The sequence below is a fragment of the Colius striatus genome, chromosome 1 (assembly GCF_028858725.1).
Source record: "Colius striatus isolate bColStr4 chromosome 1, bColStr4.1.hap1, whole genome shotgun sequence".
Lineage (NCBI taxonomy): Eukaryota > Metazoa > Chordata > Aves > Coliiformes > Coliidae > Colius > Colius striatus.
In genome coordinates this window covers 42571403-42589625 of record NC_084759.1, presented here as the reverse complement: position 1 = coordinate 42589625, position 18223 = coordinate 42571403, and the positions used below count along the sequence as shown (strand labels likewise).

At 35.7% G+C, this 18223-nt stretch overlaps 1 protein-coding gene across 1 annotated transcript in view; it reads right to left on the bottom strand.

Annotated features, from left to right (window-relative positions):
- The window catches only part of UCHL3 (ubiquitin C-terminal hydrolase L3), a 31394-nt gene extending 14374 nt beyond the window's left edge, over positions 1–17020 (bottom strand). Inside the window, exons 1-4 of the mRNA XM_062020512.1 lie at positions 16895–17020; positions 13563–13719; positions 13084–13169; positions 11978–12025 (exon numbers count right to left, since the gene is read on the bottom strand). Of these exons, the coding sequence (XP_061876496.1) occupies positions 11978–12025; positions 13084–13169; positions 13563–13719; positions 16895–16969 (366 nt within the window). The 5' untranslated portion in view covers positions 16970–17020. The remainder of the gene's footprint in view (positions 1–11977; positions 12026–13083; positions 13170–13562; positions 13720–16894) is intronic.
- Between the last annotated feature and the right edge of the window lie 1203 nt (positions 17021–18223).

Sequence of the window (18223 nt, the reverse complement as noted above, 5' to 3'; positions counted from 1 at the left end):
ACTTCATCTTTTGTGCTAATTAAATCACCTTTATTAGTTCTCAGAAAAATAATACTTTGAAGCTACTGTAGAGGACAATCCAGACTGTCCTGAGTCGATGTCAGGGTAAAAAGATTATGAGATGGGAAAACACATATCTGGAAGTTTTGGGAAGTATTTTGGAAGTATTTTTATATCACTTTCCATGTCATTGACAGAAGTTGTTTAACAATACAAGTCTTAGATCCCATCCTGGCAGAGCCCCACTAGCAAACACACTTACTCATCAATTATCTCATTTATCTACACTGTGACCTGCCAGTTGGTTGTGAATCCATTAAAGTTATGCAAGCAGATTAGAAACTGCAGTTCCTTAAGGTGTGTCCCACATTACGCATTTAATGGAATCATAGAATGGTAGGGGTTGGAAGGGACCTTTAGAGATCATCTAGTCCAACCCCCCTACAGAAGCAGGTTCACCTAGATCAGGTCACACAAGAATGCATCCAGGCGGGTTTTTAAAACCTCCAGAGAAGGAGAATCCACAACTTCCCTGGGCAGTCTGTGCCAGGGCTTCAATCACCCTCACAGTAAAACATTTTTTCTTATGTACTCTAGAAGACTTTGAAAAATGAGCATTGGATAACTTCTCTGAAGCTATCTAAAATTTTCACTCTTTTTTCAATGCATAAGTGCCAATCAAAACCATTCACTATCTTTGCATTACTTTTGAAGCAATTAATCTTCTTTCCAGTTCAATTTTATTCTTTTTCCTTTTCCTATCACGAGCAGGACAATGAATTGATTCTTTCTGCTCCCAGATTGCTGACCTGGAAGAACAATCAAAGGTACGGGAATTCTTCAAGAAAAGCATCAAGTACAGTGGAAAACAAAGCTGAGGGATAAGCATGGAGTGTTATCAAGCCTCATAACCTGTTCAGAGAATAGTTTTCCACGGGTTTGTCACAGGTTTTTGTTTGTTTGTTTTAATTAGCTTCTGATTTTCTACTACTGTGATGCACTCCTAGATCTCAACAGCTCCACATAAGAGGAGAAAACCGGAAAACTTCCATCCCAAAAATGCAAACATACGAAGGAAGAGGAATTTGGCAATGACAATACTTCAAGTCCAAAGAAGCTTACAAGACTTTACTAGCTATTATAGTTTATCTGTACTAGTGATTGTTTTTTTCAGTTTCTTTATTGGAATTTTTTTAGAATGAGACATTTTATATTTAGATAATGTATCAGATTGCTTTAAAACCAATTTATTCTCAGCTTGCCTATGAAAATTCCAAAAGATGACTGATAAAGCAGTGCTCATAGAAGTCCTCACAGTTCACAGATCTCCCTATTCAGGGAGGAACCTGTAAGATTAGAATGTGCTGTGGGACAGACATTTAGGAACTTTGCTGACTAGACAATTAACGATAAAAAGCAAGACACGCTACATTATATTTCTTAATTTTGTAAGCTGCTGGTATCCAGCCAGACAAGATTGTTAAACTTCCTGGAATCTGCGCTATAGTATCTATTTACTTAGAAATAGTTAAAAAAACCCTAAACTGAAAAGCTTGTTCAGAGTGGGAATTTAGTCTATGCATTCCATTGACTGTGTGATGTTAGACTGTAAACTTTTGCTCTGAAAAAAACCCTCTTTCAGCACTTGTAATTACTATGAAACCATTAATAAGACTTTGAACTTACTGAATTTGAGATTTAAGAGCACAGAGATGACCAGAAGACACTTTTCATAAAGTCTTTTTGGTTTTTTTTTAAATTTTGCTACCAGTTTACCATAGTTCTTTCCTTTTACTATTCTTAATGATTACACTTATCTCTTTGCTTTCTGGCTAATATTGTCAAAATAATTGAAATATATTAAAAATGCCACTTGCCTTAATGTAATGAGACCAGAAAAGACTTTAAATAATCCAAACTGAATTTATTACCTAGAATACAGTTTAAAGCAATTACTACTTCAATAATTCTAGGTCAGTGTTTGTCCTCATTGTAAATCCCATTCGTTGCATCTTTTTATATTTTATTTCCTGTTCCTTAGTGAGATCAACCCAAACTACTTCCCCACTGAAAACATACTTTTGCATTTATAAGAGTGAAATTTTGAAAGACAGTATTATAGGAATTTTGTAAAAACAAAGTTAATACTAGGTTATGTTTCATTAACAAGACTCCAATAGCCGTAACATTGCATGTCTTGCTTTACCAATAAGCACAAATTAAGCTGTGTCAACTGATATTATTTTCAACTATTATAAAAAAAATTAAAATAGAATGAAATGTCAATATTAGTATGAAATTAAAGTTAAATATTCATCTTCAAATAAAGAATACCAAGTCATTCATTTCACATTTAATTTAAAATATGGAATACAAATAAAAACTTGAGACGCTCTATGCAAACAAGACTTATTAACAGCTAGAAACTGCAGAGAAGAAAGATTTAGACTAACTTCACAAGATGAAAAGATCACAGGAGCATATTTTGTGAAAACTGTAGCAGGTCAAATATCTGAAGTGGTAAAACAAAAACCCTGAAATAGAATTGAATGTTATTGTCACATAAACCATTAAGCACATTAAGTTTGTGGTTTTTAATGCAAAAAAACCCATTATGAGTAAGTTAAAAGATTCATTGAATAGGTCCAAAAAAACATTTAGGCAATTATCATCTGCCTCAATCCAAAATACATTCCTATATATAGTTGTTACTAAAGCCTAGAGCCATTTACATCTAAGATCTAAAGGAAACCCCGATGAAGTTCATCAGGAACCAGGAGCTGTGCTTTTGCACATACCTAAAAGTGCAGAAGTTTGAGAGTACAAGTAGCTCATGACCCAGCTCACACCCAAACCTGTCAAGTTACAGAAACAGGGATCTGTCTGCTCATCTTGATTGAGGAACCCAGTCCAGCAAAGTATCTCAGTCCGCATCTACCGCACTGAAGACCTGACAGAACAAAGCAGTATCTGGTAATGCATGACCATTTCTCTCTAAGAAATATGTATTACTAATTAACTTGATGGTGGTTACAAAAATTCACCTGTCCTCTCAGTAGAAAATTCAAGTCTGTGTCTCATTCCTCTAAGGAAGCTTCCCTGTCTATCAGCTGACAAACTATGTTGGGACTGGGGCTTGCTTCTCTTCTCCATTTTGAAGTTCTGTCACTGTGTAGAAAGAATTGCTAGCTGCACTGGGACAGAGATCAAATGAGCTTTAACTGCATACCAACATCACAGAAACTTGGGAAACAGAAGGAGATACAATACTTTTAGTCCTGGTCTTTGTTTCATATGCATAACTCTGGGATCAGAGGTTCTGCCATGTGTTCTGCATCTGCTCAGCTGAGTTGGTTCATGAGCGTGCAGTAACTCCTCCCAACAAACTAAGTACTTCTGGCCCTGTTAGACAGTTCCTGTCGTAGAGATGGGGGAAGGTTGTGGTGACAATAAAAAATGCAACTTGTCCAGACAAAGGGGCAATATAAGAGTTATTATATAGCATTAAGATTCTATTCAGAAAGGATGAACTTAATATCGATAATTTTTACCCACTACCTTTTGAAACTTTGTTTTGCCTAAGTAATTTCTCATTATTGAATTAAACACAATATTTTAATGAGTCTATATTAAAGTTAAAAGCATAATAGACTTTTTCTTCCTTAGAAGTCATTATCCTTAGTTGGTTTTTTTACAGGCAAATTAAATCTATGCATCGCACTATCTGAAAAAAAAAAAAGTCCTCTTCCTTCTCCTTCCTTCACAGGTATTTTTCATCTTTCAGCAGCATTTCAAGCCTGTTTTGGTGGTGGTGGTGAAATTAGGAGAGACATCAAGTTCCTTTAAGTTTTTATAAGAAGATACGCAGTGAGGAAGGGAAGAGTAGCTTTGACAAAGGAAGTATTCCACAGAGGAAGCTGCTTCATGAGTTCATCTCCAACAGAACACCATAAAATTCAATCGAATGAGAGACATTATGAATATTTCAACTGCAGTAAAAGCCATGCCCCTGACTAGAACTTCCTTACACGAGACAAAAGCCTGCAAAACATGCAAATTCTTAGGAAGTTAAAGTTTATAAACTCCACTTCTCACAGACCTACCTATTTTGTCAACATTGCAATTATCAGCATTAAAATGAACTGAAACTGAGACTAGAGTTTTTAAACTGAATTGGGCTGCATCTGCTAGCCAATCAACTTCTGCACCAGTAAGTTTAATTAGTGTTTCTGTAGCTGGTAAAAAGAAAATCTTTACAGTATTCTCCATATCAGTTTAATCCATAATTAAGAATAGACAATATCCCAACATATGGGTATAGACAGAGCTTAAAGATGAGAAAAATGGTGAGACTGGAGAATAATAATTAAAAAAAACAACCAAAAAAATCCCTTTCCAAAATTAGTGATAATTTGTCTCTTTCTGAAGACCTAAATTCAAGTTTTCTGGCCTATGTCAGGCAAAAGCCAAGCTAGATTATCACAATGGTGACTTCTGTGATCAAAAATTAGTGGAATTGCAAAAAGGAAACTCCAAAGTTAGAGATCTCTGCAAAATCTAAATTAACTAGATTTTTTCAAATAGTGTTTCCTCTGCAAGATTTTTTTTCTTCAATAAATTGAAAAGCATTGTTGCACATGGAACTACCATGGTTTTAGAGTGCTTCCTTGAGCAAAGTCAGTTGATGCAACGTCAGTTCTCTGAGTAGTTTTAGCCCACTGTCTAGTTTCAGTTGTATTGGCAAAATGTTGTCATTCTTAAGGATTTAAGTGCTTATTTTTTTTTCCTCCACATTACTAGTTTGATAAAGGGGAAAAAAAAAAAAAAAAAAGAGTGCCAAATCAGTTTCTTTTCTGCCTGAGGGAAGAAGGCTGAGTGGGAACTCCATCACTTGTCCTGACCAGCCTTCTAAGCTGCCAGTGAACAAACACGACTAGAGCCTGCTGCTTACTGTCTCTTGCACAGAGAGTGCAAAAACAGCACCGAAAGTGTTATGGACTGGAGAGATGCAAAAGAAACAAAACCAAAAAAACCCAAAACACTTATGGTGGCTGGTTGGTAGAGATGTTGGATGCAAAACTGAAGAAACATGTTGTTACTTTCACTCATTTATTTTTTTATGTACTTGTTATTTAAATTCATGGGCTGCTTTATGGGTGCGAATATCCTCTACTGTTATGTTTCATCCTAGGAATCAGAGTTCCTTCATGCAGATTTTACAGTTAAGCACAAGACCCAGAACAACACTTCAGAGCAATACTGTATTGATACCTTACTAGTTATTTGCTCAGTACAGAAATCAGATTGATGCATATCTCTGAAACACTGACATGTTAAATAACAGGGCAATGCAATGAGTCAAAGACTAAGACCAGAACACTTTGCATGATTCTAGTAAGCCCATTTTTACACATTTGCTGCAGAGACTGTAAAAGAAAAAAATCTATAGCTAACATGTTTAGGGAACTTCATTGCCATTACAGGATAGGTTACATGCTTGTTCTGTAAGGCTAAACTAAACAAAAATAATCTTAGAGACAGTGATATAATTTATTTTATATTCTCCTGAGATCCAAATGGTTCTTTATAAGACTCTGGTTCTTTATGAGACTCTGGATTATTCAGAAGAAACACCAAGGCACATCGGCTACTTAAAGAAAAAATCCCATCATACGTTCTTGGCGGGTGCGAAAGGGAAGCTCCTTTAGATTTCTTTTCTAACAATAAATTGTAATGCCTCAGGGAACCAGAGATCTTTGAAAGTTCAAAATTTATAGCAGTTGAGAACAGAGTGCATTGACTCTACTTCTTGCCAACATTAACAACAGTTACTGTGATCAAAGTCTAACTTCGCGCATTCCAAGCAAGATTACAGTTCTCAAGGCACACTAAAGTTTACAGACTACAGTTTGCAGTTATGGTTTGAGTCAAGGAAGAACTCCAGCTGAGGTAGTTTTTTTAGTAGCTGCCAACTTCAATCCATGTTAAAAATATTGGTAATCATACTTGTGAACTAAAAGTACATCTAAGCAAACATACTGATGTGCACATGTATTTAAGGGTTTTATGAACATCTGAGACCAGCTCTTGTGATTTTTATACTGACAGAGTCAAATACCAATTCAGATTTTCAAAGGTTATTTTTTACCATCAATATTTTTGGCAGAGGCTTAATGAGGTGCAAAAATGTTGTTCTCATTGAAGTGGCAGCTCAGATGCAGTACCTCAATCTGCTCAGTTCTGAACCTCATTTAGCCCAACATATCGTTTTAACAGCCAAAAGTGTCTGTTGGTAAACAGATGTATAATGTATACTAAAAAACCCCTAAAAAAGCAGAAGATATTACAGAATCAAAAGGCAATATTTTTTGTGCTCCCCAAAATAGTTGATAGGTTTCCTATTTCACTTCTGTTTTGTCTTCCATAACAACTAGTAACTGAAACATTTTAGGTTAGACATTCTCAATAGTCTCTGACTTAGAGGAAAGAAAAAAGAGGACTTAAGAGCTTTTAATTTTCTCCAAAGAATTAGGGCCAGGAACAAAATCAATAAGCTCTTACTCTTCTCTAACCAATATCTAACACAGGTATTTTAAGTAGCCAGTTCACTTATATTTATTTGTTTTATCTAAACATTTTTTGAGCACTGCTGTAATAATATTTAAAGAAGTAAACTTCCCAAAGACCATGACTCACATTGTGTTAAGCAGTAATGCATAAACCATACTAAAACTGCCTGTCCAAATAAAAAAACAAAACACCAAAATCTCAGTCAATCTCACATACAAAAGTGGTTCCATATGCCACAAGTACTTCAAGACATAACAAAAAGTTCACTCTATCATTTGAACTTTCTAACAAAAAGTGATATGGAAAGCCATGTGTCAGCACTTAGCAATACCTTGACATTGTGCAAACAGCCTACCAATTACTTAACACCACACTTACTTGAGCATTTGCTGTTTGCAGCAGCAAAAGCTGATCTAAGCCTCTTGTTAAGCCTCTCCTCTCTTACCAGGACTATGTATCTTAACACCTCTGTGCCAGCACTAGCTCCCACAAGGTTAGGGGATGAGCTGTTTCAGAAACTGATGGAAGACAGAAGATGTTGTAGGTAACCTGATGATCCAGAATTATTTCAACAGACACAGACAAACACAGCACGCTAAAACTTCAGCTACTATTATCGGAATAGTACCTGAATAAGAGTTAAGGATGTCAAAGCCTTTAGAAAGGCAGAAATTGAATATAGATTATTCCCTAGATCTAATTCCTTGAATAAGAGGCAATTATGCCAGAGCTATTTTCCTTACTGTAAAATTGAGCTGTAATAAAGTATAGTTGCAAAGTAGTGGATATGAGAGTAATATGAGAGCAGAACAACAATATCTTGCTACTCACATTATTATATTCACAGGTTTAAAGCATCATTTATTTCAAGGATCAGTACAGATATTTTCTACCTGGAATAAATTCCTTCAAGGTATCACAGTATATCGCTGTTTTAAGTCAGTTAAATAATTTCTACTGGTTTATTTCTGCAATAAGTGTGCCTTCACATTTTCCTCCCTTCCTACTCTCTCAGAAAACAATAAAGTAACTTTTTATTATCAATGAAAATTAGTAGGTAGAATATAACATAAGATTTTTTCCCCCAATACTAATTCAAAAGGGCTATTTGCTCTGCAAAACACTCTAGACCTGGAATTCTCTCTCATTTAGTGACATCTTCTCCCATTTGCAAAAAATTATCACCTCAGATTTTCTGATTTACTTAAAAATAGTTATTATGATTGTTTTGGAAGAAAAAAGCCCAAGATATTAATATCCGACTTCTTTGCATTACTATAACCCCCATGAGTGCTATTAATTGCTACTTTTCCTCCCTCAAATTTTGCCATAGCTTCTCATTAATGATCACTGTAGATTTGACAAACTAATGCGGATGCTCTAGCATCGACAAACTGTACTGGGGTTTTTTTTAAGGGATTATGGCCTTTTTGTTTGTTTGTTTTATGAGAAAGTATCAAAAATGTTAATATCTGTGGTAGTACAGGCTTTCAACAGTTCCTGAACTGCTGTAGGAGGCACTGGAAGAACTAAAAGATAAAGATGAAAACCCTGCAACTGCAAAACAAACAGGAAAACTCAAAACATTGCTCAGTACTAAGCAAAAACAGAAGGATCAGGTTAGAAGTTGAGTGCCATTCTGCAAGAAGCAGGTTGTATTTTCCATGTCTTCCGACATCCTAGATGTTTTAAAACAAAAGTACATACTCAGCAGAAGCCTTGGGAAAGAATAAAGAGGATCTTGAATAGATGGCAATTATTCTATTCTCTGCAATAGCTGCCTTTAAGGAGCGATCACATAGAAAGGAGAGAGAGCTAGATCTGTGAAGCTTTATTGAAAAGACCTAGACCTGTTTTTTGGCAGCTTTGGATATGCAATATCTGTCACTTGAAAAAGTTTAAGGTTTTGCAGCATAAAGTTTAACTGAAGGATTGTTACAAGATTCTTACATTAATTGCTCTCATTATGGTACTGGAACATGGGACCAGAATCAAACCACCCTTGAAACCTCTGAAACCAACACTGTGCTTCTCCTGTGGAATTATTCACAGATCTTACTGTTTGCTTCGAAAGTAATTTTAAGGAGACCTACTTTTTTTTTTTTTTACATATGTAAGTACACACAGGATTGCTTTATCTATTTATTTGCTTTACCGTAGCAAAAAAAGTGAGCCACAGAATCCAGAAGTCTTAACACAGAAGTTGTTAACTGAATCAAACCTGGTCCAAAACCTGGCCTGAAGGATAAGCTCAAATTTACAATCCTTTTAATATGCAAACTTGAAATGAATTAGCAAAATTAAAACTGCTTAACTGTTCTTAAAAACTTCAGAAATTACAATAATGTGATTACAGATAGCTAGAAAGATACCACTGCTTTTCTCTGCTACTGCTAACCTTTTATTTCTAGGTAGATTTGCTTCATTTCAAGGCTCGAAATACCCACATACACCAGAAACAAAAGCAGAAAACCTATTTGCATATTATAAAAATCAAGTAGCCACTGAGATGGCTTAGAAGGCTATCAAGGAGCAAGCAATAAATACAGGCTGAATCCTCCAAGACCTGAGAAATCAGAGCCCCCAAATAAATAAACAAAAAGTTACAGAAGATAATCTGTCTGTCTTCTTTGCTATTTTTAAACCTTTCACATCTCAACACTACAGATAATTTTACTTTTATTCCATAATATTGACCTCTGGTGTGGTGGTGTGTTTTGCATGGTGAGGGGAAAGAATGGCATCTTGGGAGTAGTTACACAGGTTTTTAACCAAATCAGCAAGGATGACTGCCATGCATCCCCCCTTTGGTATTTACTCTAACACAGTTGATCTTAAGCAACATATGCAGAAGAATTTGAGTGGACAGCAGTATGCAATATCTAAGGAACAGAACTACCCACACAGCAGGCTACTCTTAGGAAGCATGTGAGCCAAATTAACAACCCAAAAGAGTAGGCCTGAATGTTTTCTTAATCTGTAATTCTGTAGGAGACTTGGACAGTGCTTTTTGCTTGCAAAACTACAGCACTTTCTATCATTAAGCAACTATATAAGTCACTTTATGTAAAGTAAATGTTTCTCTGCAAAATGCCCTTGCTGTTCAGGAATGGGGCAAGGGATGGAAAACAACTCAACAGTCACAGAAGGCAAATATGTTCCTTTCCACTGCTCTGAAAGGAAGTTCAAGTTCTCAGGAAAGTAATTGCCACAATAATAGATATGCAGGAGAAATGGGATTCTGTCTTGCTTCAAAAGTGCTAGAAGTTACCAACTTACCCTGCAGGACAAGTAAACATCCGTGTATGACTTGCATATGTGAATTTCAGCATCTTCAAGGGGATGCTGTTCATCAGTCCCTCCAACACTACATCAGAGAATGGTAGGGGTTGGGAGGGACCTCTAAAGATCATCTAGTCCAACTGCCCTGCTCAAGCAGGTCTGCCCAGATGACAAGAAAGTATACAGCTACATTTAAAATGCACGATTGGAAGGAAAAAGACTAGGAGACTAACTCACTCCAATCCTCAAGTCAAGTTCTCAGCATATTCACATTTCAGATTTTGGTGTGCTTACGAAGAATTGTACTTCAAAGTACAGCAATTCCTCCCATACAGATGAAAGCAGAGGCCTTGCTGCCAATTTAACTACACTATGGTAGGACAGGATCTTCAGGCAATTAGATGATCCAGTAAGATAACTTGTTTATTTCTTCCCTTCTTGGTTGATGCATTGGAGCTATACTGAAAAAGTCCCAGGACATGTATTCAGTCACTGTACTATTGCAACTTCGGAAAAAGGACAGGAAAAAGTAATTTTACTAGTCTAAGGAACATGCACATGGATTTATTTCCAGACTCAGCTATGCAAAACACAGTAATAAATATTTGACAAGAAAACTACCTATTCTATAGATGTATTTAGACATGGTTGCTAAAACAATCGTGGAAAATTTTATTACAAAAAAGAGTCCTCATCTTTCCACACAATTATTCATCTTTTGTATTGTGGTTATCTTGCTCAGGAAGTAAAACTTATTTGTGGAAGTTCAAGAAGTTAAGTGTCCCTTATTAGGAGATTGTGATCACTTTAGACATCCCCTGAATCTTTATGAAGACCATCAGGCATTGCACCCTTGCATTTTCTTTCCCACTCATGCCATAATTCCCGCCAGAAGAATGTGTAGACAAACCATTTCTTGGATGAATGTCACTGTACATCAAGGCAATTCAAGAAGCTTTTCTCTTTCACAAGAATTTTAGGAAAAGATACAGTCTTTAGCAACCTGTGGGAATAATCTCCCTAGCCCCTCCTACTGAGCTTGCCAAGAATGACTAGAACGGGACTACTTTGTAAGAAAACAGATCAGATTCTTTGAGTTTCACACTTAGAAGAGAAAGAGAAATACAAATTTGTTCTGATGTTTCTTCCTGAAATATAGAACCTCGATTAATTTAGAAAAAGAGAAAAGAAGAAAAAGATTGGTGGTTGTTTCTCAAGAAAATACCACAAAGAAAATTAAGTATAACAGAAGTAGTTAAAATTATTCTCTTAATTTTTATTTACAGAAGGTGGGGAAAGGGAGAGCAGAAAGGACTGTTTTGCTTTCTCCTGCATTGTTTAGAAGATACTGTATAAACCATAAGAAGAAAAATCTCTCATCTACAGTACTTCAATAAAAGAAAGTAGATGAGCCACTGAAGTCACCAAATAAAGGATAGTTTCTCTCTTTGTCAAACAAAACAGTGCTAGCAATTTTCCAGAACACTTTCTATTTGTGGAACAAATAGTGAAATCTGAACTGGAAAGATGGAAAACTGCCTTACTATGGTTAAAGAAGAAAAAATATTGACTGTTAAGCCCATGTTTAATTTTAAGGGTTTTTGGTGCTTTGGGGTGTGTTTATAAATATATGTATTGCTGAGAATGTATCTTAATTATTATTTGTATACAAACAGCACATACCCATTGGCAAACCAGGTATTGTACTATTTATTTTCCTGAAATAAAGCTTTACAGACTTATAAAATGTTTGTTCCATCTGTGTGATTGCTATGGATCTTACACTCTCAGCTACAAATTTGCAACATCAAAACCTCAACTTTCACGAAAAATACTGTTGCTGGCAGTTTTACTCTGAAATGAAGCTTGAAAATATCACCCATGTTCTAGAAAAGCTTAAAAAAACCAAGCAAATAAAGCCCCAAAACTCAAACAACCTTCAAGTTTGTTTTCCTCACAACAATGCTACTTGATCTCTCGTCCTCATTTTTGACTAATAACACAGTACTGCAAACCAAGCAATAATCTCCATTTTGCTGTAAACCTTCACTATATGGTTGTTTTCATTACAGTTATATTCAACTCAAAGTAGTTATTAACAAAGATTTTTTTAAACAATGAATACCTCAGTCTGACCTTCATGGGCACTGGATTCATGAGTGACACGAATAGCCTAAAATTAAAACATACTTCAATCAGACTTCAAATGAGAGATTTCCAATGTTTCAAGCATCACTCTATGCTCTTCATTTTACCAAATGCCATAGATGTTACTATTTTTGTTCAGTGCTTGTAATAAATACACAACAAGTTAATAAACAAATAATCTTCACTTCCAAGGATCTTGGAAGATCAGTATTTCAGTTTCACCACAGTTAATTAAAATCAAACACTTAGCAGCTTGTAATAGCACTTTTAATATATCACTTCTTGAGCAGACAAAATACTTTAGATAGAAGCTCTGATCAGAGATTTTATGTCTAACATTTCTACAGAAACTATCATCAAATCTCTACCGTTTCTGTTTGTTACTATTTCCCGCAGCCACATGTTAACACTATATTCCTGAGGGCTACACAATGTGCTGAAATTGAACTCAGACTTGGAAATCATCAAGATTTTCATTTTCATTTTGAGAGAGGATCATTGTTATGTTCACAGGCAACAGCATTACTCTCCCTTTCCACCCTTGGCCAGATGTTTCTGTTGCATCTTTTCAAACAGCACTAATGATCTGGCTAATCACCCTGTCAGCTAGCTGATCTAATTATTTGGGGTGGTGGGGAAGATTGTATTTCAGCCAAATCATCTCTTTGTGTGCCCCAAACCATTAAAGCCATTAAAACCATTAAAGAGATGACTAAAAGGCACAAATGACCCAGCAGAAGGGCCACTGTTTCATCAATAGTACCAGATCAGCTTAAATTGACCAATAAACAGCATCCTGAACCCACCCATATTTCTCATCCATTTCCAAGTAATTTTAAACTAAGCCAGTGAATTAATATGGATGAGGAGCACTGACAAAATCCATTCTGCTGACTAATCTTTGGGCAGGTAGGAATACTTTAAATTACCAGGGCAGGGTGCTCTTTGTAGCAACTGTCTGCTCACAAGCTCATATGTAAAACTGAATTAAGTATTCACTGGATGAAATCCTAAGACAGTACTTGCTCATGCAGGCAACTCTTATATCATTTTAAATAAAAGTAAAAAACACATAATACTAACTTCATAAGTTTCTAGATATTTGGCCCTCTCTTCAGGAGTCATAGATAATGAATCTTCTAGGAACTTTTTCAGTGAAGAATTAGTTTCTTAAAAAAATAGAAAAGACACATGATTAGAGTAAAGCTTCAGCTTCATTGGAAGCTTACACAATGCTTATATCCAATAAAAGATTTAAAGATGCTATTACATTGTATCTTTCATATACTGAAGGCTGATGGCAAGAGGAATTGCTGCTTGATGCAGTTTGCAATGTTTTCAGTGCTTTAGTTCATGGATTAGCCTGAAATACTCTTTTTTATAATTACGCTTCTTTTTATAATAAATGCTTCCTGAATAGTGATTGTGCTTTATAAATGGTTATATTCAGAGAAAATAGTACAAAATGTATCCTTCCCTCCATGCCTTCCCACAGTTAAGGAAAAAGAAAAAAAAAGGAAAAAAGTCAACAACAACAAAAGCCACCAACCAACAAAACTTACCAAAGTTCATTTTATCTCTGTTGTTTGCAATAGCATGAATTAGTCCAATTGTTCCACAAGCATTGTTAATGGTCTGCTTGATGAAATACACTGATGATTTGACATCTTGCCCTTTAGCTTTTATTCTCTCTTCTTCTTCTGTTCTGAAGGTTTCATACTAGATGAAAAGTTACAGATTATATTTCAAAAACAGTACAAATAGATACTGGCCACACTATTTGAGCAAAAGTAATTTTAAAAAAAGGAATAGCTAACCAATAAAAATCAAAATTCAATTTGTAACTTGAAACAACACATGTGGTCCAACAAGTATATGTAAAATTACTCAGTTGAACAGCTTTATTTTGTTTCTTAAACCAATGCCTTGTCAGTAGCCAAATGTCAGTCACACTTGAAACATAATTTTGGAATAAGTGCTAACTAACAGAATGTCAAAACTGTTCACAATATTTCCTTAATCTGAGCACCTGTCACCATCTCTTCAACCTAACAATAACCTTTTAAGGACAGATGTCTCAAGGTGCTATAAAGAAAACCATAATACTTTGTGTGTCTAATCAGCATGAAGCATTCTTACAAGTTCTATTTCCACATTTCATTTTTTTTCCAGGAATATAAAGTGAAAAAGATATATATATATATATACACATGTATAAATATAAAAGAAATGCTCACAGCCGCAAAACAGGCCCTTCAAAAGCAATATTCATAAAGTGAATGTTTATTTTCTGTAGTAAAACAATACAGCTTGATTGAACAATCTAAAGTAATGTGAAGACCATAACTGACTAAAATCTCTTATATTGTGAAACAGTGTGTTAAGTTTTTTGTGGTTTGTGGGGGAGTGTTTTAATTGTTTGACTGATTGGAGTTTTATAGTTTGTTGGTTTTGTTGGGTTTTTAAAAATTATTTATATATTTTCATCTCAAACATGAATGAAAGAAAACTGCAAATGTACCAGACAATGCTGCTCTTTGTTCCTCTTTTGCAAATAAAAAAACGCATATACTTTTATGAAAAAAACCAAAAAAAACAACAAAACTATGACAAAAGTTTAAACTGTTATCAAATAATTATTTCTGAAAACCCACAAGAAGTTTCTCTCAGACTCTATGTACCATCAGAACAGAATTTACAGAAACAAATATATCCTTAACTGAGAAAAAAAATTCATAGAGCATAAGCAGATAAAAATTCAGATAATTCAAAAGGTAAACAATATAGCTGCCATTCACTCCTGGCCAACCAAAATCAACTCCATGGCAAAAATAAATATATAAATGTTGAGAATACTGAAATTATGATTTTCAGCAAGGGTTAGACCACATCACTTCAAGAAGTCCTTCCTAACCCAACCTATCCTATGATACGTATTCATTGGATCATGTCCAAAACACCCAACACTCACAATATTCACTCTGTCTAGAACTTAAAATGCGGACTAACAAAATCATTGACCTTTAAACTTCACAATAACCCTAAGATTATCTGTATGTTAATGAGACTATCTTGCCCTAAAAACAAGTTCAAGTAAATTGACATTCAAAAGCCACCAGGACAAGTTCCTATGTGACCTACTCTAGGTGGTCCTGCTCTGGCAGGGATTTGGACTAAATGATCTTTCAAGGTCCCTTCCAACCCTTAAGATTCTGTGATATATAGGAAACATGAAAGAAAAGAACTTCTAGACAGAAGAACAAAGACATGATAGAAAACTGTATACAAGAGCAGCAAAATTAAGAGGCACGCTTGCAATAAGTGTGGACACAGACAAGAACCATAAGTAAATAATAAATTAATTAAAAGCAAAAATAAAAGGCCATATTGAAAGGGAGACTGAGGAGGAGTAACCTACCCCAGAAATACAAAATAATGCTCAAGAGACTTGCAGAGTTCACACTAAACAACAACAGTTTCAGAACATTTTGACTTCAACTGGAAGATTCAGCCTTCACATACCCAGGCTAAACAGTTGATAGAAACACTTGTACCCCTTATGTTTCTAAAGGATTAACATGCTGGAGAAAATCTCAAATATTTGGCTGGTGGTCAAATTTGGTTGACTGATGCAACAGAACACATGCTGTTTCTCTGGTTCTGTTTGCCATATGCTTCCTCAGAATGAAATCAGATACACTTTCTGGAAAAAGAAGAAGACTATTCTTTCCCATGGGATGATGCTCCCATAGCGTGATCCAAGAAAGGAAGTTTGGACAGGCAGAGAGGCAAGAGAAAGGTGACAGTCATAGAAAGAGCTCAGACCTGTAGCTCAGGCAGCCAGACAGAAACCACAGCACGTAGAAAACAACTCCTCAAAGTTGCCAGAAAGGAAATTTTCTGAAGATAGGTGATGGGTTTTTCTTAAATTCACAACTCTCAGGGTGGCTGAAATCAAGTCTGGAAAAGACTGCCTACATAGCTGTCTTGGAGACACTGAGAACACAAAAGTTTATGGGATCTAATGAGTAAAAGGACTGACCTAGTCACTCTTCTCTCTAAACAGGTTTTGTTATAGAAGTTAAGCTTTAATAGTTAACTTTTTTCCTTATGAACCACTTTTTTTTTTTTTGAGAGGCACATTAAAAGGACGAAGTTTGGGCTGATTCACCTCAAACCTTTTGATTGACTCAATCTCCATCACTTAAGATTTTCATGAAATGAAAGATCAGTACAAATCATATTTCAACTACAAAACAAAGGAGATGAGTAAGATGGATGTCTTCTCTGTGTAAAAGTATATGTTGCAAAACAAGCAGACTTGAAGGCTTATCCAAATCAATTATTTCAAGGTCTAACTAGAGGAAGAAGGCGAGGGTGGGGTAGGGGGCAGAAATTATCTTTCATCTTAGAAATACGCCCCATTTGTCCAAGCAGCAGAAGCTATTTTAGTACTGATGACTGAACTGGAAATGGATTGAAGTTTTGTCAGTGTAACAGTATGAAAATTCAGAAAGTAGTGGCATTTAATATAGACCTACACCTTACCTCTTAATTTGCTTAACTATTGTAGCTTTCTGCTAAAAGCAGCAGAACTGAGCCATTTCATACCTTTAATTATCTGTAATAGAAAAATGTGAGGCATATTTCCCCATGCTTCTACATTAGCTTTTCCCACTCCAACTTGAAAAAGAAATTGGAAATACATACATGAGATTATCGAAAGAAGGTTTTGAAGCATGTGTTTTATTGTTGTTTTTATTTAAGAAGTCTTTTAAATAAGGTTTGAATCTCATCTCGGTTCTGTTATGACACCAAAGCACAAGATTCCAACTGTTTATTCCCATTTCATTTACAGCAAAAGTGATCAGCTGACTATTAAATAAACATTTACCTTTTCTGTTATTGGAAAGAGAAGCAGCACGGCACAGACAGGTCTTGGCACCATGCTAAGTAGTTCTGGTTCCATACCATAAACATCTACAAATTGCCAGTCGGGATGTATACCCAATTGTTTGAGAAACTGGAAAAGAAAAAATAGAATATATTAAATAGTACACTTATACATCTACCATTTTAAAAGCATAACAAAGTATTTGCAATGTGAAATACATTACAATAACCCATTTAAGAATAAATGAGATTGGAGATTTGAGCCTGAATAAATGCTAGTGCTAACAAAGACACGTAAAATCCCTGGTTTATTTATTTAAATAGTTTTATAAAAGGGAAGTACAAACACACTGAGCACTATTTATTAAAGCATTTCAGTCATTTTTCTATTTTGTGACAAAACACTTTTAAAGTACTGAATATTTACTTTAACTAGAAATCATGGGCCACAACACATAGGAATGAACTGATACTATTTGACTCCATGGGTACTTCAGAATACCTGATACCAGTGCTCATACTCGAGCTGCTGGGTTTCAGCAATTCAAAAAAACTGAGATTTTCTACGGCCTTTGCAGTAAAGAGACACAAGATAACTATTTTAGTAGGTGTACCTTTTAAGTTGTTCTTTTATATGGAAAATCTTTTCAAACATAATAGAGTAATGCATTTTGAAGTAGACAAAGATTAAGTGCCCAACCATGAATCTTCAGGTAATTCTCATTTGCTTCATTTCAATTCATAGAATCGTAGAATGTTAGGGGTTGGAAGAGACCTTTAGAGATCATCTAGTCCAACCCCCCTGCAGAAGCAGGTCCACCTAGAACAGGTCGCATAGGAACACGTCCAGGCGCGTCTTGAAGACCTCCAAGGAAGGAGCCTCCACAACCCCTCTGGGCAGCCTGTTCCAGTGAAATAGTTTTTTCTTATATTTAAGTGAAACTTCTTTTGTTCCAGCTTCATCCCATTACCCCTTGTCCTGTTGCTATCTACTATAGAAAAAAGGGATGTCCCAACCTCCTGACACCCACCCTTTAGATATTTATAAATGTTAATAAGATCTTCCCTCAGTCTCCTCTTTTCCAGACTAAACAGCCCCAGTTCCTGCAGCCTTTCCTCATATGAAAGATGTTCCAGTCCCCTGATCATCTTGGTGGCCCTGCACTGGACTCTCTCCAGCACTTCCCCGTCTCTCTTGAGCTGAGGAGCCCAGAACTGGACACAATGCTCCAGATGAAGCCTCACCAGGGCAGAGTAGAGGGGGAGAAGAATCTCCCTCGATCTGCTGGCCACACTCTTCTTGATGCATCCCAGGATGCCATTGGCCTTC